At 46.7% G+C, this 23,197-nt stretch overlaps 6 protein-coding genes across 7 annotated transcripts in view; 2 read left to right on the plus strand and 4 right to left on the minus strand.

Annotated features, from left to right (window-relative positions):
- Window positions 1-13,311, plus strand: part of LOC144468556 (vasopressin V1a receptor) — a 23,065-nt gene extending 9,754 nt beyond the window's left edge. Inside the window, exon 6 of the mRNA XM_078178115.1 lies at window positions 13,105-13,311. Coding sequence (XP_078034241.1) covers window positions 13,105-13,183 — 79 coding nt within the window. The 3' untranslated portion in view covers window positions 13,184-13,311. The remainder of the gene's footprint in view (window positions 1-13,104) is intronic.
- Window positions 6,983-8,948, minus strand: LOC144468321 (uncharacterized; the record flags this gene model as incomplete). Its single annotated transcript, XM_078177721.1, has 3 exons — window positions 6,983-7,475; window positions 7,817-8,104; window positions 8,814-8,948. Coding segments are annotated over 3 exons (639 nt in total), but the record flags the coding sequence as incomplete, so codon positions are not given.
- On the plus strand, window positions 13,249-14,731 carry LOC144468559 (ciliary microtubule-associated protein 2). Its single transcript, XM_078178124.1, has 6 exons — window positions 13,249-13,340; window positions 13,411-13,646; window positions 13,782-13,920; window positions 14,018-14,100; window positions 14,165-14,312; window positions 14,422-14,731. Exons 1-6 carry the CDS (start codon window positions 13,249-13,251, stop codon window positions 14,729-14,731), a joined length of 1,008 nt encoding a protein of 335 aa, XP_078034250.1.
- Window positions 14,646-15,683, minus strand: LOC144468598 (uncharacterized). The gene is made up of 2 exons (XM_078178183.1): window positions 15,386-15,683; window positions 14,646-15,277 (listed from the first exon to the last, which is right to left on the minus strand). Exons 1-2 carry the CDS (start codon window positions 15,681-15,683, stop codon window positions 14,967-14,969), a joined length of 609 nt encoding a protein of 202 aa, XP_078034309.1. The 3' UTR covers window positions 14,646-14,966.
- Window positions 15,684-16,365: 682 nt separating this feature from the next.
- On the minus strand, window positions 16,366-17,196 carry LOC144468599 (cilia- and flagella-associated protein 74). Its single transcript, XM_078178184.1, has 3 exons — window positions 16,984-17,196; window positions 16,743-16,876; window positions 16,366-16,665 (listed from the first exon to the last, which is right to left on the minus strand). The coding sequence occupies exons 1-3, from the start codon at window positions 17,058-17,060 to the stop codon at window positions 16,391-16,393; spliced, it is 486 nt and encodes a 161-aa protein (XP_078034310.1). The 5' UTR covers window positions 17,061-17,196; the 3' UTR covers window positions 16,366-16,390.
- Window positions 17,197-18,190: 994 nt separating this feature from the next.
- Window positions 18,191-19,411, minus strand: LOC144469210 (uncharacterized). 2 transcript variants are annotated; one of them, XM_078179223.1, is made up of 4 exons: window positions 19,337-19,411; window positions 19,198-19,258; window positions 18,426-19,123; window positions 18,191-18,353 (listed from the first exon to the last, which is right to left on the minus strand). In XM_078179223.1, exons 1-3 carry the CDS (start codon window positions 19,375-19,377, stop codon window positions 18,866-18,868), a joined length of 360 nt encoding a protein of 119 aa, XP_078035349.1. In that variant the 5' UTR covers window positions 19,378-19,411; the 3' UTR covers window positions 18,191-18,353; window positions 18,426-18,865. The 2 variants fall into 2 exon arrangements, with proteins under 2 accessions (XP_078035349.1, XP_078035350.1); XM_078179224.1 differs by lacking the exon at window positions 18,191-18,353 and having other exon boundaries at window positions 18,489-18,545; window positions 18,608-19,123.
- Window positions 19,412-23,197: the final 3,786 nt, after the last annotated feature.

The following is a 23,197-nucleotide window of genomic DNA, read 5'->3' on the forward strand; positions in this document are numbered from 1 at the left end:
ATTAATTTTATACATTAAATTATACGTTAAATGAAAGCTATATCTGTATTTATTCATTCTACATTATATATGTGAATCTATGTTATAACAGGAATTTTAAAAATCAATGTACATCATTTCATCGCGTTTCTCGACTTTTTGTTTTATGGAGTTAGGTTATGTGTGCACTGAACGGCTCATATGTTAATTCGTTTCTCACGAGATATCCTGTCGCGGATAAACATTTCCGGAATCGAGTAACTCTTTGTTTCGCGCTCTTTGTTTCGCCGGCCGAAGAATGTTTGTCCCAGTGAGAATAAAATAAAAATCTCCGCCTATAAAAGTCACAAGTGATGGAACTTTATTTCGAATTTCTCTGCGACGAGAACGCCGTGAACCATCACCGCGCGAGGGAACAACGAATTTCTGCGGAAGGGCGAAAACGGAGCGGCGAAAAATCGGTGCCGGTCAACAGGTCGGATCGTCCCGGGTTTTTTCCACGGTCCCGTGGCCGGACTGCCGATCATCGAAACTCCGGCGGGCCGGTACTAATCGAACATCATTCGAACGCCGTTCGCGAAGAGTTACGAGCGAGACGTATCTCGAATTTGCTTTACGAGCCTCGGGGAAACCGAGTCCCGGTTCAACAGGGATCGGCGCGCGACCATAAATTCCATCGCGGCGGCGGCGGCGCACGCTCGACGCGTGTGCACACCGTAAAAGGATTTTACGCGTCCCTCCTTTTACGAGCCGGGGGGAGTTACGAACGAATTCCGAGAACGTCGGCTTTCGATCCCCGCGCGGAAATCGATCCGCTGATAACCGCGGATTATCGGTTTCGCCTAACGGATTCCCTCTTTGTCTCGCGACGCATTACGACGCCCTTGCGCGACACCGGATTCAATTTTCGAAATTCGTCCGCCGATTACAAAATTTTTCCACCGTTTTCGAAATTCGTCGAACGATTACAAAAGTTTTCCAATCCCGGAACCGCGTTTCGAAATTCCGCGGATTTTACGGGCCGATCACGCCGCGGTCGGATTTTCCGCTGAGCACGGTCGCTTCGAAAAATTCTGCCATCGACTTGCCGGGACAAGCTAATTTAGTTGGTCGCGTGGAAAATTGAACGCGGTCGCCCGTGCCCGGATCAAATATTAATTTCGTCGAATTCGGGTCTATGCATTTTTTTGAGGGAAACGAGTCTCTCTCTCTCTCTATATATATATATTTAATTTCAGTTCTTTCTACTTCGGTTTATATTGTCGCACTGGCGTCACATGTCTATTCGTTCGATTATCTTAATACTATTGGAGATCTACCTTATCGACCTATTTACGCGGTGAATTTAATATAAGTTAGGATAATTTCCTTACACATATATATATATATACGTCGGACATGCAGATTTGTTTGATATTTTATCAAGGAACGTGCTCTCATCACGGCAGCATTTTTCACGCTTTATACGCTCTGTTTATCCGTTTCGTACGAGTTCGCGATTTCGATTGGCCAGTTTCTGCCCCAGTACAAAGAAACTTTGCCGCGGAGTTCGCACAATAGGAAGCAAAGCGAGCAGCCGATTATTACGCGAACGGGGCTCTCTCTGTGCAAGCAAAATAGTTTGATGTAAACAGCTTCGCGGATGCGGATTTAGTTGCTCGGACGAATTCGATCCGAGCTACTCGCGCTTCGCAAGCAAAAGTACTATCGGCATATAGAATGCCCGTGTGTTACCAATTCGCTTCGCGAGCTTCGCGAATCCATCGGCGTGTCGTAGCTCTTAGTGCGATCATCATCCACACCGAGGAGCGCGCGTCGCCGTGAAAGTCTGATCGTTTTCTCTTTTTCCAGACCGACTAAGCACAATGTTATCGTTGCCCTTTGATAATCCTAAGATTCCGACGGACACGAAAACCCTTCCGGGAGTCGACGCGTCTGTGCTCGACCGAATGGCAGATTATAGTGCGACACGCTGTGGCAGTGTGCGCGACTCGACGATTCACCATCCGACAAACACGTATAAAACACGTCTAGGTCACGGAGCACGATAGGTAAACCTCCTCCCCGAAAAAAAAACAAAAACGGAACGACCAGTTTTGATCGAGTCGTTCCCACCGATTCCATTCCGGCTATTCGCGCGCCGAGAATAATCGCGGGAACAGGTTATGTCAGGTTATGTCACGACGGTTTCCGGTAATCGACGGATCCCGGGGTCTGTTCGCGATTGTTCCGAGCTCGTCTCTCGCGACGCTATTTTATCGGAATTCGGTTCTGGAGAACCGAGTTCTCTAGATTCATGTCACGTCAAACGCCCGCCGCGATTTAGCGAAATCGTTCCCGAAAATCTCGCGCTCGAATTCCTAACAAATAGAAAAATCGCAGCTTTCACACTTAACACACACACTCTTACACAAACTCGCGCGCGCTGTCTTTCTGTCTCCTTTCTTTCTAATCTGTCTCTCGAATTTCTGTTGAAGCTTTTCTGTGTTTGTCTCCAGGCGCACAAAGGATACGATTTTAATTTAACGTAATCAACGCGGGACGGTAATTCAACGAGAAACCCGTCGGTCTTATCCGAATTTGTGTTTGTGTAAATTTTTCTGGAAAATAAGTCAAATCCGACGGGAGAATTCACATCTTCGATTTTTCCGAGTCGATTATTCTTGAACGAACCGCATAAACGCGAGGAGGGGGGGAAGGGAACGGGACTGAACCCGTCGAATGGCCGGCTACCGGTGTCCTTGCATAATACGGAACGGTTATGTGATTCTTCTCCGAGAAAAATACAAGTACAGCCTCGGGCAGAAGCGTCCGTGGAAAGTAGGAAATCGTGGAGATCGAGGTGGACCGAGGGATTTTCTGTGCATCGATCGTCGGAGACAGGAGCCAAATATAGAGACGTGTTCCTTTGTAATTCTTTTATTTTAGATTTCGTTTGCCCGGTTCCAAATTGCGTATACAGTGATCCTAGATTCCCGTGGAATGGACTTTAAGTAAAGGGAAATAAAGTAGAGAAAGTAGGGATCGGAGATACAGTCTTCGACAAATGTACGTGGACGTCTTATAGATTTCTTTTTATTTTCCTTGTCGTAGGATTTATTTAATTTTTCTACAAATTTCGAACTGTATTATTCTCATTTATTTTTCCGGTTTATCATTATTTAAAAATTATTTTATCTTCTATTTTATCTTTTCTTTTACTGAGTCACGTGTTTTTTCTTCGCCTCTTTTTGATATACTATCAGTACAACATATTGCCATACTATAGTAAGCCAGGGACTTTGAACTCAAAGGGAATTTCTACTTTTAGTAGAAATTTTTCAGATATTAAAAGAACTAAGTTTACAGCGTAGATAATAAATTAACAGCTGCCCGTAAAAAAATATATCCATCTACTATTTATCAAAGCAGCCCTTCCATCATCTACATTGCCAAATTCGAAGGGAGCTATTTCGTTTTAAGAGATGTCCAGATATATCCGTCGACGACTGTAAATCTCCACGTGCCAACGGCAAAATAAATATTTCGCTGCAACGTCGATGCTTTTGCCGAAGGCTGTACGTGGCTCGACTCGACAACAAAAGGTGTATATCGCGAGGGTTGATCGCGTCCCACGCGCGGGTCCGCTCGATGGACACGCCGGGTCCCCGAAAAGAGAAAAAACGAAAACGGCGTTACGCGCTGGCTTTGCGCGGGGGTAGTTGAGCAAAGCCGGAATCGAGCCCGTTTCTATTCCGTCCCCCATTTCGAACGCGTCTGCTTTCAGATGGACTTGATTCTTCTTCCGTCGTGGCCGGCCCACGTCTCAGACGGCAGCTATTTCGCAGGTGAAACGCTAACCAGGAGGGGAGGAGGAGGAGGAGGAGGAAACACGAGAGCGGGGTGAGAGAAAGAAAAGAACCGAAGGGAAACCGAAAACCGGAGGTCTCCGCGAAGAAGCTGCCAGGAGAAAAAGTTTCAGCCCCGGAAGAAGAGGAGCCAGACCCCCCTTGTCCATCAAAGAGAGAGAGAGAGAGAGAGGCCGGGACGACGCCGTCGCGAATCTCGGGCTCCTTAATTCAGAAGTTGCGCCGAGGGACCCGAAACTTTCGTTTTAGCCTTGGACGAATCCTTTCGGCCGCGTTGGAGATCGGAAATAACGCGGAAACAGTCCCTCGATGGACGTCCGGCGATCGCGACGACGCTACATCCGGGATGACCGAACTCGGGGGGAAAATATTCGGGACGCATTTTCTTTGACGGTCGACCCTCGGATTCAGGGAACGAGGAATAAACTATATTTTACGAGATTCGAGAAACAACCGATGAAGAGTCGCAGAGATGAAATCTCGCAGAAGATTTCGAAACATTCTGTTACAAAACTTGTTCCACGAAAGTATGGCATTGGATCGTTCTACTCGAATTCGATTTTTCAAATAATTCGCTTTTTTCCGGGGGCGCGGGGGCGTTCCACTTTTTGCGCGATTGTTTTATGCATATTCAAACAACGGGAATCCTGCGGATTTTGTTTGTTCTCGCAAAATAAGGGGTGTTCGTGTCATGGCGCGTGCTGGTACAGCAGAGCCCTGCCGTACCTCGAGGATCGTTTTCGCACCACCGCGTTTTCGCACCGCGGCGAGCGTAAACAATGATCGTTGAAAATGCGTCCGAATATTTTTCCGGCGAGTTTTCTATCGGGTGGAGTCACTTTCATTAATGCTGTTGCATGCTTTTGCGGGGGCAGCCGGGAAAATCGTCGGCCTGATCGGATAACAATGTGCATTTAATTAAACCTTTCGGCGGGACGATGGCGTCCCGGCTGGCTCGTTTCGAAGCGCGTCGGCTTGAATTTTAATATAAAAACAAGCTCGTTGTTTGCCGTTCTCGATCCATTAACCCCTTGCGCTGTTACGTCTCTCGGAGCTACGTTGATTACGACTGTTTCAGATTTCGATGACAGGTGGTTCAAATTTTGTTTCGATTTAATAGAAATTAAATTCGATTTAATAAAAATAAAATTCGATTTAATAGAAATTAAATTCGATTTAATAGAAATTAAATTCGATTTAATAAAAATTAAATTCGGTTTAATAAAAATTAAATTCGATCGAATAGAAATTAATTCAGTGCACGAGATATTCGTCGCAAGTCTGACTCATTATAGTACAAAGGGTTAACGAGGTCGACGGACAAACTGGAGTGAAAAAGGGCAACTCGGCCGCGCAAATGGTACACTCGGACTACTAACAGTTCGAAGAGCACGATTCCTGGATGAACGTCGATTCCTGGATGGACGTCGATTCCGTCTTCGATAAATCGTCGGCCGCGTCGGAACTGTTTCCCATAATCGACGGGGCATTAATTAAGCGTAAGACGCCGATCGAGCGTGTTCGTTGGTGAATCGACCCGCGTACGCTTTAGGGAGTACTAATTTCGAAGGTAGAATACGTTCGAGGGAACAACGCGTGCAGCAAAAATCGAACGTTCTTAAATTAATTGTAAAATAGTCAGACTACTAATCGCATCTCTTCTCGTCATATCATTCGATGGACGCGCATCCTTAGGCGAGCGCTGTCGCGTTAATCGTCTCTCCTGTGGGCAGTGAATAATTTATTCCAATCCTCCGGGTCAGAGCTGGGCTATTTGAATTACGTAGGGCACGTGCTAGGTTAGCTAAGAGCAAAGGGCTTAGGGCTCAGTCCTCTCGGGGCAACGATGCCTTTTCCTTAGCTCCTCGTGGGACTCCCTACCAGTTAGCTACACGTGTTGACAGAGATCGACTGTAGATGTCACCCAGATCGAGTGAAATAGAATCGGAAGAGCGTCGCATTTGTCGCCAATTTTTCAAGATTTTTGTCCTAGCGTTGATTCGTAGCTGCGCTAGTAATTAAAGACTATAATTATTCAAATTGCTCAGCTGTGTTCTACAAGCAAACGATTTTTCCTTTACAGAAAACCATCCATTTATTCGTGAAAAAAAAAACGACCGTCGAAGCAATTTTCTACACGCGTAAAACAAGAGTTCAGGCTATCGAATTTTGATTTGCAAATGGAACAGCTTCCACACGAGCCGGAGCTCCGATAATCAATTTCACGGTTCCACCCCGCGAAACCGTGAAAATCGGAAAAAATACGGAAACGCGCAGAGGCGTGCGTGTTGGCCCACGGGAGAGTGCGAATCGATATAGGTGTAAAAAATAGTAATCGAACAAACGAAACTCTTCGATTGTCTCTACATCGTAGAAATGGGGAAACGAAATCGCTAATCGACTGACAGCCGAAGTCTAGCTTCCCGATCGGATCCGATTCAATTTAGATCCTTAATACTGTACGATACAGCTTCCTCTCGAGGCGTGCGACCGAAAGACTCTCGTCTGATAAGTGTATTTTTCCAATTTCGTCGTGCTTCTTCTTCTTCTTCTGTGTGTGTTGATCTGCGCAACGGGTTACGCGACGAGAACTATCGCGAGCGTGTAGCAGCCGCGCAACGATTCGCAGTAGCCGTTTACAGCGACGATAACGAATCGCGCGAACTCCTAGGATAGAAGGGACAGACGTTTTCTAAAACATTTCGCGGCGTTCGTCCCGCTCAATTGTCCCGCCTCCAATTATGGAAAACGAACGCTTTTACAACGCGCCGCCGCGCCGTCCGTTCGACGAGCTTCCCCGTTCCCGCGTGCTAATTACATTGCGACCGCGTTCGGCTCGCAACGCCCGTTCAATTCCCGACGCGGCGAAGGGCGCGAAGCTAAAAAAATTGTGTACCCGCGAATCTCGTCGCATTGTTTTTCTTTTTTTTGTACAATAGCGGGAAACGCCGTCGCCTCGCAACTGCTCGAACACGTTGTCTGTCGGAATACTCGAGCGGCTCGAAATCAGCACCGAGAGCCGAGGACACTGATCCAAGCAGCTCGAAACGATCGATTACTTTCCATTATTTCCAGCGGCTTGGACGATGCCAGTACGCTCTGAAACACTTCTGTATTAAGAATAAAATTCAGAATAAAATCTTCCTTGGTTACCACACGATGAAATTAATTATCGTCGACGTATTTATATACTTCGTTTTGTTACGTTCCGTTTTATTTTGTACGAGAATAAAAAGCTATGTATTACATTGAGATATTATATAGATTGTATTAGGTTACCGAGCCGTTTTTAATGTTTAATCTCCAAAAACTAGCCCGCGCAGCGGCGAGAAATACGAAGCGAATCCAGGGGAGCTGGAAATTATCCTCGGAGTTTCATTAAGACACCCGGGCCGTGCAATGAAACCGGGGGAAAATCGGTGGCATGAATCTCTATTTCACCGAGCATATGATTACAAAGTCTTGCACGTGTACCGACCCTCCTAAAGTCACCTCCACGAACGCCACGTAGCAATAATTTAATTTCTCGCCGTCCTCCTTCTTCGACGATTCTTTGGCCTTGCTACGCTTCTTCGCGGACTTCTCCTCCGATTTCTCCTTGTCCGACCGCTCCTTTTTCGGCCGTTGGAAACGTATGCCGAATTCCATCTGCGTGAAAACAAGTATTCGATTTGCAAGAATCCATGGAAAAACTGTTATTTTCATGGAAAGAAGAAATTAGAAACGGAGACGAGTCAATGGAATAAAAAGCAGAAACTGAACAAATTGGATAACTTTCCTGACAACTATCGAGCGGAAGGTGAACATTAAAAAGTTAACGGACGCGCATGGGAATTTCCCGAGCGGAATAATATCCTTTTGTTTTTCCAGATCGCATCGCGGACATTTTCATGAATTTCCATCGGCGAGGAAACGCGTATCGAAGCAAGAACTTTGCTTATCAGTGGCCGGCTCTCGCGTTTCCGCGTATATTTCCCGGAAAGCGATACCTTCCTGGCCTCGGGCACCAGCAGCCGCGCATCCTCGTCGAGGTTCGCGAACGAGAAACATTCCGGATGCGCGGATCTCGCCAGGCCACCGTCGGATATCAGCAACTGCTCTTGCGGTCGCAAGGCCTCGTCGAGCCGCAAGTTCTTCGACGATTTTCCGTCGGACTTCCCCTTCTTCTTCCGCGTCTCCTTCGGCGACTCGTCCGCCTGCGCCGCCGGGATATTGCCCTCGAGCGTGTCCCTCACACGGAATCCGAAAACCAAAGGACACGAACCAGTGTTCTGCACCTGAAAATCAATTCCCCGCTCGTGACAAAGCGTAAGCAAACAGGTAGAGTAGGCGACGATGCACAGTCGCCTCCGCGCGTCGGTAAACGGAGAATTTACTGCGCGAACGTCGGGCTGCGAATGATTTAATCGAAATCTGCGCGCGGATCCCGCGGCCTCAGAGTTCTCCTAGTTTAACCGGTTCTCCTAGTTTAGCGCGTTCTCCGCGAATATGCAGGAAGTTCGCACGCCGAGCGTGTTTGCCGCGCGAGAAATGCATAGAATTTTTAGCAGCCGACTGTTCGCCCGAACTCCAAGAAATCACTGCCGTTTCGAAGCGCTCAGAATTGCAAAATATCGAAGCGTGCTATGTTGAGTGCTACTAGAAAAGTCTAAAAGTCGAACGAACGCGTTACGGACTTAATTGGATCGCCTGTGTCGGCGCGTAGCGACTGGGATATTACTATGTTTTTCTCTTCTTTACCGATTTGATCTAGCCAAGTCTACCTTATCGATTACTTCTGCGTTCGATTGTTTTTTCTATACCTAACCACAAAATCTTCTCCTGTATTATCTGCCTTAATTAATCCTAAACTGTACAGCTTTTTCTAATCCTTCAAATTCCCCAACACGCTTTAAAACTATCCTACTCACTTTCCTATCGCTTACCTAAAACGGGAGAGAATTTCCCACCTTTACAAAGGGTTTTTCGCACGCTTTCTACACACACCTTCCACACCAAAACACGCCCTCTAACCAAGTCCCGGGATATTAATATGTACGACTGAGTGAACTGAAAATCGCGATCAAAGAGAGATTGGTTGATCGAGCTTCCGGCGCAAACGCGAATGATTAAATCCGAGTTTTACGATCGATGATCGATCTGCGGCGGATCCTGGAAGCAGCAACGATCGAGAAATGTGATCGCGCGGGATTCGTCGCTCGCAATGAGCTAATCGATCCCCGGTCCGCGTTAATTGTAGAGTGGACAATTGTGGTAATTGTGTAAACTGGACAACGGGAAGAGGACTGTTCCGCAGCGACAGAATCCCGACGAGCGCCGCACGAGACCGATTAAACCCGACCTTACTCGATTACCGGGATGATTCGCCAAGGTAAATAGGCCGTAATTAAACGATACGGCCTGGGGAACCTTATTAATTGATCGTGGTCAGGCGATGGCCAAGCTGCGTGGATCCGCGCCTCCTATGTTTGCCATTTGATCCTTTCTCTCTCTCTTTCTCTCTCTCTCTCTCTCTCTCTCTCTCTCTCTCTCTCGCTCTCTCTCTCTCGATCATCGGATTCGAAGATTCCGGTCTAATTAACGGGATTTGTTTAGACCCACGGCTGCCGCTATCTCACGACAGCGGCTCTTTCTTCCGAGATGGATTAGGCTAATCCCCGGGCCGAACTGATTGCGATCTGACACCTGGAGCTGTCTCAGTGCCATCGGTTACGAGACTTTGGCCGCGAATCGATCAACGCCTTGGTAGGACCAATTAAATAAATAAATCACGGACGATAAATAATTATTAGATAAATAAAGGGTCATCATGGACGGATTTATCATACTGTTTCTTATAAATCCGTGAGAGAAGGTATTATTGCCGTGTCCCACAGTTCTTACTGTAACTTCGTCGGACGTCTGAAAAGTTTAGTGCAAACTCGTGTAGATTTAGCTCTGCGCGCAGTATCCGTCGGACCTTTTATCGGTGTTCCGAGGAATTATTGGCTGTCATGTAACCGACCGCTATCCGGTGGTACGAACTTCCATCAAACTCGCCGAAAAAAGAGAAACGGGACATCCGAGAAATCTCGATCTACCGCGAGATTCGTCGACAGGGATGCAATCGAACTCCGTTATCAAAATCCTAGCGAGTTCTAATTAAAACTAGAAAACAAACTACATTCATGGAAAATAAAATATATAACCTAAAATACATAACCTGACGTAACCTTACCTGGCGTAGAGGTTCACGCGTGGCGTGATCACGAAGGCGGTTCCTCGGAGATAAATATTGAAATAAATAGAGAAGCCTTCAGGAAGGATTACTGAAACCTTTAAAAAGGATCACTGAAACCTTTAAGAACCGAACGCAGTCCCCGAATCGAGAAACGATTGGCCAATTAGAGAATACCTCTCGAGGATCGACGATGCTCTACGGAATCCTCTGAAATCGCTCGGAGGTATATAAGAAATCGAGGATGCAGCGAACAAATGCCGATCGTGTGCCAGACTTCTAAATAGAGTGAAATAAACGGTATCGGGAGCGCGGCGAATTTTCTCTCGAGGCGGAGAGAAGCTCGACGAACGGGAAAAGCAGGTAAAAGCGCGTCCCCGAGATACATTCCTCCCCCCGGAGGAAAAATTCGAATAAAATTCGTGGGAGCCGATCTCGGAAGTTTCACGGTTGCGTGGGCCGTGTTAGGCGATAGTCGAGCAAGTAATCTCGCGTCGTCGCTGACGAAGATGGAGAGCCGCCGCCGTTTCCCGTCGTCTATCCCGAACAGCGGATCCTTTTGCTCCGTGTATCGGAACAAGAGAGGAGGGCGATCCTTTTGCGAGATTTCTCGAGCGGAACACCGTGTTTGCATGGGGCTATTTATGCGAGCCACGGGGACGCTGATCGAATTGTACTCGGTCGTCGGTGGTTCCTCGCCTCCGGCGACCGTCCTCGCGATTTCCAATATTTTTTCAAATGGCCGTCGCTTTATCTCGCTTTGCTGCGCCATTCGTTGCTTTGTGCCGCGAAACCTTGCCGCTATAACCCCCCTCCCCCGCGGCCATGTTTTATGCGTCGTCAAAACATAACCTGGAATACATGCGATCGAATTTTGCCCGTGGCTGTACAGGGTGTCGACAAATTGTGCGATCGCCGTGGAAATCAAGCTCGAATAATTCTCAACTGTATCGTATAGTACTCGTCGAGATGAAGAATAGTCTCAAAGGAAGAATAGTCTCCAAGGAAGAATAGTCTTAAAGGAAGAATAGTCTCAAAGTCAGAATAGTCTCAAAGAAACAATAGTTCGCAAAAGCGACGTTAAAACGACGTATAAAAATTAGTCTATGCTCCGAGACGATATCGAGGCCTATAAAATACCTGCGGCCTTTCTCCTTTTACTTTTAACCCTTTGAGCCAGCGTACGCGCCGGCAATTGCCAAGCTTTTTTCATTTTGCTGCGTCGCAGGTTATAATGACGGGAGGCCCTTTAATTTCCGGAACGAGTTCTGCCGTGCAAAGTGTGTCCTACGATCTAATTACCTTTGATATCCCGATACCGAGGGGGGGGGGGGGGGGCAGATCACTGTCATACGCGAAAAACGATCTCCGGGTACCCCCGGATGTACCCGAGCATCGAGGTTCTGTTCGACGAGAATAAAGGAGGCGGCGAGAAAAGTGTTCGAAACTCGGCGACTAATTGAATTAATCGAGATATTAAAGCAGTCACAGATGAGATTTCCACGTTGTGCCAAGCTACGGCAATTAGCAGAACGTAATTACTTATAATTACGGATAAGAAATCGCGGACGGCGAATTAATGAATTCGCAGCCGTGCCGGCATTATCGCGATTAATTAATGTCCGTTTCCCCCCCACCCTACCCCTCTCTGTATCCGTGTATTAATCTTTCGGTGGTCCGCGAGTTTACACAGTCGCCGATTAAAATCGGCCGCATTGCGAACCTCTCGGAATTAAACCGGGCTCGCTCGCCCGTTATCGTTTCTATGCATCGGATTACACACCGGCTTCTATAATTGGTCGACGGTGTATTCGGGTCGTTCGACGATACCTACGTAATGTAATTTATCTAGCCGTGAGCGTCCAATAGGCGGTCCGGATCCAAAATGATTACGCGTCGGCTATTAAACATTCTATGATTTATTCGCGGACCGCGGGGTTCATCAGCGCGATGTTAATTAAATGCCCGCGCGCGCGCGCGGTATCGGCGTGTCGCCGCCGAAACGATTCTGTAATTGGCGCAACTTGCCCCGATGCGGAAAATTACGTTATAATTTATCCGCTGCCCGGACTCGCAAACGCGTAAACGGATTTATTAATGGATAATCCGTGCCACGGCTGGGGTTAATTATTTATTGGCGAGTGCTTGATTGAAATTTATTTTCTAGTTTTAAAGATCGTAGATTCCTAACTTCTCCGTGGATCAGTTTATCTTCTGATGGTAATCGGAAGGTATACCAGCGACTCGACAATCTCGACAGTCGGTATTTACAATAGAATTAATATTGCCATGTCTCGCAATTGGTTTTTTTAGAACGATCGCGTTAATTGTTTAACGAATGTGAGAATTAAGTAACGGGGACTTACGGTGATTTTAATTTCCACGGGTTTGTCGTCGGTAACCTCGAACCGCGCCACACCGAAATGAGGTTTCATGACGTAAGATGGCACCACTCCTCGGCCGCTTACTCTCAGACGCCACCTTGTCCTCCTTTCGGAGCTGGACACCTCGAAAAACTCCTGAATCAAATCGTAATCAGTGAATCACATTATACTTTTTCGATCAACGAAGCAAAACTGTTAATCCGATTTTATCGAGAACTGGGGCGTTCGATTATAAACTTTCATTGTTGCACAATAATCTCGATCTCTCCGTTGCAAATTCAATTAACGGTAAAAACAACAATGTTGTTATTTTAGGTTATTTCACACAACAACGGAGTCGGAAATTCCCATCGCCCCCGCTATCGCTCAATCAAACCGAATTTATGTGATCGATAGATATCGAATCGAGTGTCATTCTACATTTGAAATTGCAGCTTACACCGTCTTTTTCAATTAACCTTTTTTTTTGGTAAATTAACCTAAGCTGTAAACCTTTTTTTTAAAAAATAAACCTAAGCCGTGAACCCTGATAAGGGAATATTAATATTCCGACAAGGAAATTAACGGAAAAAGGGTTGTGAGAATAATTAATTAGAAGTTTCGAAGATAAAATTTCGATAAAATTATTAAATTCGTATCTGTTAATTATTCAGAGGCGTGGGCGTTGTTGAGACAGATCAGAATGCCCTGCAGATCGACGACGGTGTCGTTTAAGCTCTGTCGATGCTGTCAGAAATGGCGGTGCCGTTGTCTAATCCCGCGGAAGGCCGTCACGCCGCCGGCGTTCAACACCGCGGTGAAACGCGACAAGAATATTGGGATGCATCCAAAATTTTACGAGGGCATGTCCGACGCACCTGTTGTTGGTACATACGATCTTCCACCTGTGCCGAAAAAGTCTCCAGCCGCGAAGTAAGTCTGGATGAGCGTCAAGTATTTTTAAACGGAAGCACCGAGTAATAATTCTGTTACCGAAAATTAGTTGGAACAAGGAGCTGGAGAGCGCCGAATTTTCCGCGACAATGGGTGGCAAGATGCCAGTGAAATACACGGAGGAAAGGGAACGGATGCGGACAGGGCTGGGGCCTGGGGTCCACGAGTTCCGCCAGTGGCCCGACGACGTCATGGAAAAAGCCTGCAAAAGCGTGAAGAGCGACGCGGGCTTCGGATCCGTGCCTCGGTTCAAAGCTGCGCTGAAATTCCACACCCCTGGGCCAGGTGAAAATATTCAAAGAGAATATCGAAATATTCAATGCCAATATTGAAATATTCAAAGACGATATTGAAATATTCCGAGATATAAAATACTCGACAATTTTTAGCGAACCTTGCTAACCGTCTCTCTGTTATCAGGGTACACAAGGAAGACACCCTATCACTACTTAGACGAGAAGAAGCGATTAGGATCGTCCTGCGTGCCTACATTCGAGTACGACGGTCTGCGACCTAGACTGTCCAGAACTTCGAAGCCCTGGAGCCTGCCTTGCAATCTGTACTCGCAAAAACCACCCTCAAAGCCTTTAACACAATTATTAAAAATTACATAAGCATAATTGTTTATTGCATAAGCACAATGATTCCCCAAATAGGTACAAGGTGAAGCATCCGGACACCCTCGAAGCTTTTCTACAGAAAGTCACTGGGAAAAGGGGTCCCTACGATCTCTTCACAGGTATGCAAAATTTAAAATGCAAACCAGATGATTTAACGATTAATAAATTGTATTGTTTTTCTAGGGCGAAGGGACGAGAGCTCGCTGATTGGCTATCAGAAGCGCGCGAAGTTGGACGATCGCGGCGACTGGCCTAGATCGTTGCCAAGCGAGCTCGACAAGCTGTTGCACAAGTCGAACTATTTTAAAGGACGCTGGACCACCTGTCCGAGGTAGCAGATTTACGATCGTCGAGTGTTCGAGACGTTCGAATGCTTTGGAGGAGAATCTAATTTCCGCGAGACTAGATCTAGATCTTCTATCGGGCACGTTCCGCGACAGGTTTCCCAAGATATCGGGGCTGAGATTAATGCTGCAGGAACTCTCGTTGGCCTACAAGGACCCGAAGCATCCAGGACCTGGCCACTATAGTCCTGCGTCGCCCAGGAAACCGAAGAACGCGAAGAGTTATCCTTTCGATAGCAACGTCGACTTCGCGAGGCCGGGACCTCCGTTCAAAATTCATCCCGGTCCAGGAAGATACAACGCCGAGGTCGCGAAGCGCATCGATGGACACGGTTGGACGTGGGTGTTCAAGAGCAAGACACCGAGGACGCAATTTATTGTCATTCCTAACTACAGGAGCTTCTAACACGGGGAAATATAAATGAGAGTTCAGGTGTCTTACTTCTTCTTCGAGATCGTGGGTAGGTCGATAAGTGACGGGGAGGGCCAGGATCGATCCCGTCTCGATCGTCTTCCCTGGAGGCGCGAAGAAGGATCCGTACGGGTTCAGGAGACTCAGGTCTACTTTAACGCTCCTGGAAAAATTCAAAAAAAATAGTTAGACGAGTTAAATTGTCGTTACTAATTACGACGGATAGAATCTACTTTGTGGAGATATTCTTAATCCGCAGGATCTTCCTCGAAGAAGTTCCAATGGCCGTCGGTCCGAATTTGATGTCGGGATACTTGTCTAAGATCACGATCTCCGGCCTGGTGACAGGACACACCATCTTCACGAACAACAGTTCCTCCCTCTTCTGTCCATCTTTCGTCGTCAAGTCGATGAAACAGGTGGCGAAGATCGTGAGGACTTTCGGCTCGAATGTCTCCAGCAAAGACGCTTCCTCCGCCAATTTGTCGGCATCGGACATCTCTTCGCTTTCCGCCGTTTTCTTCTTCTCCTTCTTGGTCTCTACCGTAGAAGAAATCAGTATTCATACCGTGCCAACAATTTTAATCAGTCCTGCGACGAAGAAGAACCATTCGGAGGAATACGCGAACGATAAATCTCTGGATTTACTTTGAGGCTCCTTCGATCTGTCTCTTTTCTTCGACCTCTCCGGCTTCTTGGACTCATCAATCTTCGGCCGGCTGCCTGGCAGCCCCGGCTCGAACACGAAGAAGACCTTGACGAACTGTTTGCTCTTCAGGGTGCCGCGCGGCGGCGTTATCCTGACGCGACCGGACGAACACTTGAACTCGAACCACGCGGTGAACTCCTTCTCCTGGTCCTTCAGGATCCCGCAACTGCAGCCCGGATAGGAGGCCATGTTGTAGGCCCGCAGATGCGCCGAGACCTGAGTCAATTTATTATTCATTAGGGCGTCCCCCCCGACGTCTGTCTCGCGCGGCTATCAAAGTGTCCGTTTTCATTTAGACGTGTGACTGGGACTGGTCGTCGCTACCGCGGAAAAAGAGCCGCAAGGTGTTGCCGGGAACTCGAGAATCTGTTCGCTCATCTCGCAGAGCGTGTCCACGATGTGTACATGGACGTTGATCTTGTTCTTCTGCCGCCTGCCGTCCGTCCGATTCAATCCCCCTGAATCCACAGTCTCCTCTAAAATAAATCAGGCGAACGCAAATGGATGCTTGGCTGCAGGCAGAGTTGTTTCTCTTTGGAAAATATTTAACTTGCGATACGAAGAAACAATTTTGTATGGACAATGTTCTCGGGCGCTTTTTATTCGGTAAAGAGGCGTGGCCTAGTGGCTCCAACTTTGATAAAATTGCAGCAATTTCTGTTCGCGTTTAATTCATTCACCTGGAGCTTCCACGCGCATTGATTCCTCGCTCGCTACACGATCGGCTGGATTGCTACCATCCTCAAGATTGTCCTCGTTATTCTCCAGCACTATTTCCGTGGGTTCGCGATCGTGAGGCGGAGGAACACCTCGGTACGGTTCTCTCAGATCACCGATCTTCGTCTCTTTCTTCTGCGAGGCCAACTCCGCGAGCGTGACCGCTTGAATCTGAAAGCTGGATAAAATAATCGCCATCTCGACGATCAGGAATCATTGATTTCGGTTTAATTAAAATTGAACAACCTCCGCGCGTCGGCCAGCCCGTTCGCTCCGATCTCGTTTCCAGGGATGTCGGTGCAACGCGGCGAGTAAATCAGACGGAGCTTGACAGTCTCGCCGGGTAGTATGCTACCGAACCCGTAGTTCGGTTGGACCTCCATAAAGATTGGCAGGGAAACGAAACCGTACTCTTGGATCAGGAGAGAGTCGTTCGTCAGCGTTAATTCCGCGTAGACCGACTCGTGCGTGCACACCGTGCCAAGATTCACCTCCGCGGGCTCTGCGAAAGAGGCTCTCGTTTTATCGTTGAAATTTCTTAAATTCAGGAGATCGATTTTTTTAGGATATCAAAGGAACCTAGAATTAAGCCGTGACACGTGGTCAGGGTGGCGAGCACTTTTAAAATCAACGGCGGTGGCTTGTCCTCGTCGTGGACTATCATCTGCACTTGCAGTGGAAATTTCAGCATGCTGGATACAGGATCGTAAAAGCTGAGAATAATAATTAATTAATTAATGGAAAAGATCTTCCCACGCTGAGGAAAGTATTTTTCTTATTGTGATATATGTGAGACAACAATTTACTAATTCAATTATACCTTCTAGGTAAGCGAAGAATGGAAGATTCAGGCGACAACCTGACGTTGATCCTGGAAAATGATTCAGGCTGAAGCATCGTGGTCTTGGGATATATTACAATCTGATTTCCCAGTTGTTTCGGAGTCTTCGTGGAAATCTGGACGCTAGACCGTCCTAAAACTCTCAGGTAATCCTATCGTCTTTGATTTTAATATTTAAATACACACACCGTTGTTATAGACATTAAAATTCTGTTGGCAGACATCGACGTCGATCATAGCGATGCCGAGATCGATACAGGGTGGATCTACGTGGATCTGGAGACCGGTAACTTCTGCCCAAATCGGTATTTCCTGATCCAAAATTATTTATTCATATTTATTAACCACGATCTTTTTTTAATTTATTCCAAATATATATATATAATTATTATTCCAAATTATTTTCATAGAGTACCTGCTTGTGGAATATTCGACTGCAGCGGAAATAAATTTTCATGACTTCGTGGTGCAGACCAACATGGCGTGGATGGAAGGTGATCCTCAGCTGACACTTCACTTCGGATGGGACTTCGATAAGCAACAACTTTTTCGGTGTACCGCCAGGATCCTTGTCGTCCTCCTTAGCAACCTCCGACTCGCTTCTAACTAGAAAGTTAATCGATTCCTAATCGATCCTGCAATCGTTTATCACCAGTTTATGGATCTTTGTACGATCGTTAACATTACAAAAATGTTATAAAAAATTCCATGGAAATGAATATAGCGAGAAGAACGCTTTGCACAAGGATCTACGACTTTGCATAAGGATCCACAATCTGTCTGTTTCTCGGATCGAATATTGCGAAACAATTACAGGTGCTCAAAGCTTCGCTGATGACCGAAAGCGACGCAGCTATAACATTCGCTTGGTCGAAGTGCCACAGAAAGCAATCTTCACGGTCGTCTCGCTCCTCGATCAGCACGCCAAAGGATCTTCGACCTTCGTTCGCGATGGTGAGCGTTTTCTCGCCAAATTTCGGGTCGTCGAATTTCCAGGATGGAGCTGTGGGGAACCTGAAGGTATAATTGCCGCTCTTTATCCTCGCGATGTCTCCATTTTCTACGAGCGTTAACCGAGAGAACTTCGAGACCGTTCCCGGGGGGGAATTCCGAATTAATTTAGCATCGATTCCCGGTCACCTGATCTCCGGCGGATCGACGACGGGCATAGGTTGCTCGGGCTTGCAGACCACTGGAACACGGAATTCGTGGAAAGTTTTCGTATCGTCGGGATTCAATGTGAGAAAAGAAATCTCCGCCGTCACTTTCTCGTCGTAGATGGGAGAGAATTTCACGTTGATCGTCGAGCGCATTCCCGGATTGACTCTCGCTGCGTCCATAATGTCAATCTGATTTAGAAACGTCTGTTACACTAGGCTGTTTAACTTTGAAAGTCATTTCGGTATCCCCGAGTCTATTACCGAGACGATGTCCGGCTCCCACACGTCGGCGTAGACTTTGTTGAACCGTATGTAAGCCCATTTGGAAGTTTTGTTGATCAGCTGCACCCTTCGGGAATATTTCTTGCCGGCTTGGCAGTTCTGTTGAAAAGCATTGGTCAGTTCTCTGAAAACTCACTTTTGGCGAAATTAAATTTTCTCACGTCGAAAGCTACGATGCTCGGGCTCGAGAAGAAGCAGGTGTCTTTTGGGAACGACTGTGTCTCCTTTGACTCGATTTCCTTTATTGGCACCACTTCCTGGACCTTATCGATATCTGCGGCAACATCTCCTTTCTTCTGTACTTCCTCCGTCGCTTTCTTCTCGTCGTGCTTTGCCTTCTTTGTTTCGCCAGGCTTCGCAACGTTCTCGGAATCTTTCGCCGCTTCTTTGCTCTCCTAAAATTCACTTGCAAAATTTGTTTAAAAATAAAGGCGGATAAATAATACCTTCTTCTCGAGGTCGGTCTCGATGCTCTCCAAACTCCGATCGACGCTATCACCTTCCTCCGAAGGAAATTTGATGGAACTTTCCACGTCGCTGATTTCTCTCGTTGCTCTCCCGTATCTGCAACACACCTTCGTCGGCTGCATCTCCCCGACGATCTTCTGGATGATCTTGATCATCCTCTCCTTTCGAAGTTTCATTTGCTTTCGTTTGTCGAGCTCGTATTTCAATATCTGTCGTATGAAATAATCGAATAAATTGTATTTTCTATCAGAGACGTCTTTATCGAAGAAATAAATTAGCTGACTTTATCGAACACTTTGGCGTCTGTCGGCAGAATTTGCGGGACATTATATTCCGATTGTATCCTGCAAATTAGAGTAATAATAATCAATTAAATAACTAGCGTTTAGCGTTAATATTTTGTCAGAGAATTTTCCATGCACCTCATGATATTTTTCAAACGAATACTTTCACGTATCCGCATCCTTTCTTTGTAATGACAGGTGAGACCCCATTGTTGGCGCAATAAGCTCGTCTAAAATATCGTCCGATTAATTATTCAAGTTAATTTAGCGTGGACACGTTTTACCCTCAGTTTCATCAAACCGGCAAAGAATTTCTCTTTTCCGCATTGACGCGCCAATGCTTCTTTCCTCGCTGCCTCGTACCTCGTTCTAATCGCTCTCGCCTTGGACAATTTTGTCAGTCTGTAATCTGCGTCGAAGAAACAACCGTTTCGCGTTTAATTAACGACGAAATAGTTCACGAAGCTCACCTGCGCGTGCAGCAGACTTTGCTGCGACCTGCAGTTCCTTCGGCTCGCTCGTTTCTTCGTCGACGTAAACCTCCTTGCAGGTTGAATCGCACTCGCAATCGATCGAAACTCTAACCTTCTCTCCGTCGCCTTTTTCATTTTCTTCCAATTTTTCTTTCAATTTTTCGTCTTCTCGGTTTTTCTCGCGAGTTATCCAAGCCAAAAGCCCTTGAAAAATTCACAAAAATCAGTGCACATTTTCCTTGACGATTCTAAACCAAAAATTCTACCTTTTATCGTCTGGAGTCTCTCTCTGTCGAGCCTGGCCGTGGTTCTCTGGTCAAAAACATTCTTCAGGACCTTCGAAAAAATATAAATCGTGACTAGAATATTTGAAATGATTTTCAAACAGCTCGAGTTACCTCCTCACGTGTGTTCGACATTTTTTCGGCTTGTCAGACGTTCCGCCGGAACGTTCGATCCCCTCGAGAGAGAAAAAAAGAACGGAGTCGACTCTCTAAACGTTTCCCAGTTAGGAAACGAGGCGTTCATAGACAGTTAACTCTTCTGTTCGCGGCGACGTAACCCCGCAACGAGCATTAACTTTCTGCGAGCGTTTCTCGACAATTCGCGACGAAAGTAAAAGCTGGCGCGACTAATATCTGCTGAATAAATCGTGCCGACAATTGACAACGAGCATTGACAACGAGCGTCAGCAAGGAGCGACAGCAACGAGGTGTTTAAAAGCTTCGAGAGAAATTATAAAAACGCGCGACTGACGAATAATTGTCCGAAGGTTAGTCAAAGTTTATAATTGTCCGAAGGTTCTGAATTTCCAGTTTCAGCGTTAATTTTTCGGCGGTCCGCAAATTGCGCCGGTCGAAATTGCTCTATCGAGAGGCGTCGGCCGAATTCTTGGCATCGAGAGGACTCGGACCCCCCGTACGGTAACGAACCATCCTGTCAATTAGCCCGCGCACGATCTGTTCCCCTTTTTCCCGGCGAACTCGGCGAAAGCCGCGAGATCTCGCGCCAGATGGATAATGATGCACCGGCCCCCGTTCGGCCGCGGCTGCTGCTGCACCGAATTCATAATTCATACGTGTGCCACGAACTCTGACCGGACGCCACACACGCCGTGGAGGAGACCGTAACCACCCGGAGGGGTGGCTTTGTAATTGCCCGGCTTTTTAAATGCTCTCTCCGTTGCACGAGACCCCTTTCCACACCGCCACACACGTCCGCGTTTGTTACGGGCTATTCTCGATCCTCGCTCCGCGAAGATTCTTCGATATTATTCGGCTAAGGTCGCCGGTGCACGGCGATTGAGCCACGTGTGCAAATCAATCCGATTTCCCCCTCTGCGCGCGAACGTCTCAATTTTCATCGTATCGCTTATTTGTGCGAAATGATGATTTTGGAGTGGAACACGATTCACCGAATTCGGGATGTGCATTTTCACGCGCGAAATTCGACGAATATAAATTGGATCGTCGAACATGATGGAAAATTATTATTAAAGAATTGTTATATCTTTATCGAAAATTCTGATGATTTAATACAGAGAATTTTATTCCTTTCTTCGTTATCTTCAACTGCTTTGTCTCGAAAAAATTGTCTCGAAAGAATTAACAGATATTTTCGAAAGAGGTCGATCATTAACCCTTTTTGCTATAATAACGAGTTAAACTCGTGATAAAAATCCCATCGGCTTACAGATCAGCCTCTGTCCTTATATTTCACTTCTTCCAAGAGCTTTACTTGAACTCGTAAGAGCCGAAACTTGAGTACAAAATGATCGAGGACTATGCACTCGTATATTCAAATGGCCGGAAGCATCCTAGCGTCGTACAAAAAAACGCCGAGTTTCTCCAGCAGCCATATGGTCGGATAATTTCGTAGATCGATGGAGAATTTCACGGAGCAACTGACACCCGTATAGATATTCCCATGAGCCGACGGTGAACGCCGTTGCGTGTCCCGCGTAGTATTCGCCAGGGTGGATTAATCGAGTTCCGATGGGCCGCTAATGACTTTCTAATTTACGAGGAGCGGGCGTGTTGCTTTCGACACCTCGTTTTCCGCTCCGACGGGCCTCGGTCTTCTATCCATACCTCTGTGAAACGAGAAACAAGGATTCGCCTAAATTCCTGAGCGGCTTCGATGTAACGATCGCTGGTCGCAGGACACCGACTTTTCAGGACGTTCGCTGCGCGACAAAATGATAGGACAGAATTGTTCGTGTTTCTCGAAAACAAAGGGTGGAATTTCACGCAATTCCTTTGCTTTTATTTTTACCGTCATTCTCGGGGTCTTTCGAAAAGTTTCCAATCATATTTCGATTTCCCCTTGTTAATTTCGATATTTTTGGTTTTTTAAATTTAAAATCATTTCTTTCTCGATTTTATTTAATTCGACACCGCAGCTAATGTTGAAAGATGTAAGGTGATATCTTTAGATATTTAATTACTTACTATTTACTATTCACTGTTTATTATTGAAGAATAAACTATTTGAATATTATTCGATGTTAGTCTTTCGACAGGCACTTTGCTACTGACTTCTCTATTTCTATCATTTTGTCGTACTCGGTTTTCACATAAACAGATACAATTCTTGGAAAACCGCGTAAACAGTGCTCGCTATTTCATGTATTACTGAAATAAGAATACTCTTTATACAGCCGCATGCAAAACCTTTCATTACTATTACCATTACTATTACCTTTCATTATAATTACCATACATTATTGGTTTCGAGAAACCACGAAAAATTCTGCGACGTCCTATCATCTTGTCAGCGTACGTCATGCAAACCTGGACGTGGTCCTTGAGAAATCGGGGTCACGATAGTCCGTCGGTGGCCGTTAAACGGCAATCGCCGGTGAGAATTTATGCGTTTATAACCCTTACGAACACCGGTAGTGATCGTCGACCGAATAATGGTTCAGGCGGCTCGTGGCGGGAGACCAGAGAGAAGAACATTGTGCCCGGGTGGCCGAACAGCCCCTAAAAATGGAAAGTCGGTAAGAAAGGCACTCGTGGCTGGCACAGTTTTCGAAAATTTAGGGCCAGTGGGTCTTTGGGCCAGATCGAGGTTCTCTCTCTCTCTCTCGCTCTCTTTCTCGCCAACCCTGTCTGTTGGATCCAGAGACGGCGCGAGAAGAATGAGGAGAAAGAATCCGGGGGCATTTTCACCCAGATCTACGGCTTTCCTTTCGACGAAGGAGAAAAACGCGTCCACACCCCCACTGCGGCGGTTGATTTACAACCGAGCCCATTCGAGAAAACAGGCGACCGACTTCTGTTTGGCCACGCGACCCCTGTCCACGATGGAAAGGGAGCGAGCCTCCTTCTCGCCGCCCCCGCAGACGCTTGACAAATAGCTACCGAAACGACAAAACGAAAGAGAGAGAGAGAGAAAGAGAAAGAGACTCGCCCACCCGTGGTCCACTCGCGACAAGATTCAGATGTTTTCAAAATGTTTGGAACTGTTTGACAGGGGGCGCGTGGCCCGGGCCTCTTTCGAAAGTCGGTGGACACCGTCGTCG

This window comes from Augochlora pura, chromosome 4, assembly GCF_028453695.1.
Source record: "Augochlora pura isolate Apur16 chromosome 4, APUR_v2.2.1, whole genome shotgun sequence".
Classification (NCBI taxonomy): domain Eukaryota; kingdom Metazoa; phylum Arthropoda; class Insecta; order Hymenoptera; family Halictidae; genus Augochlora; species Augochlora pura.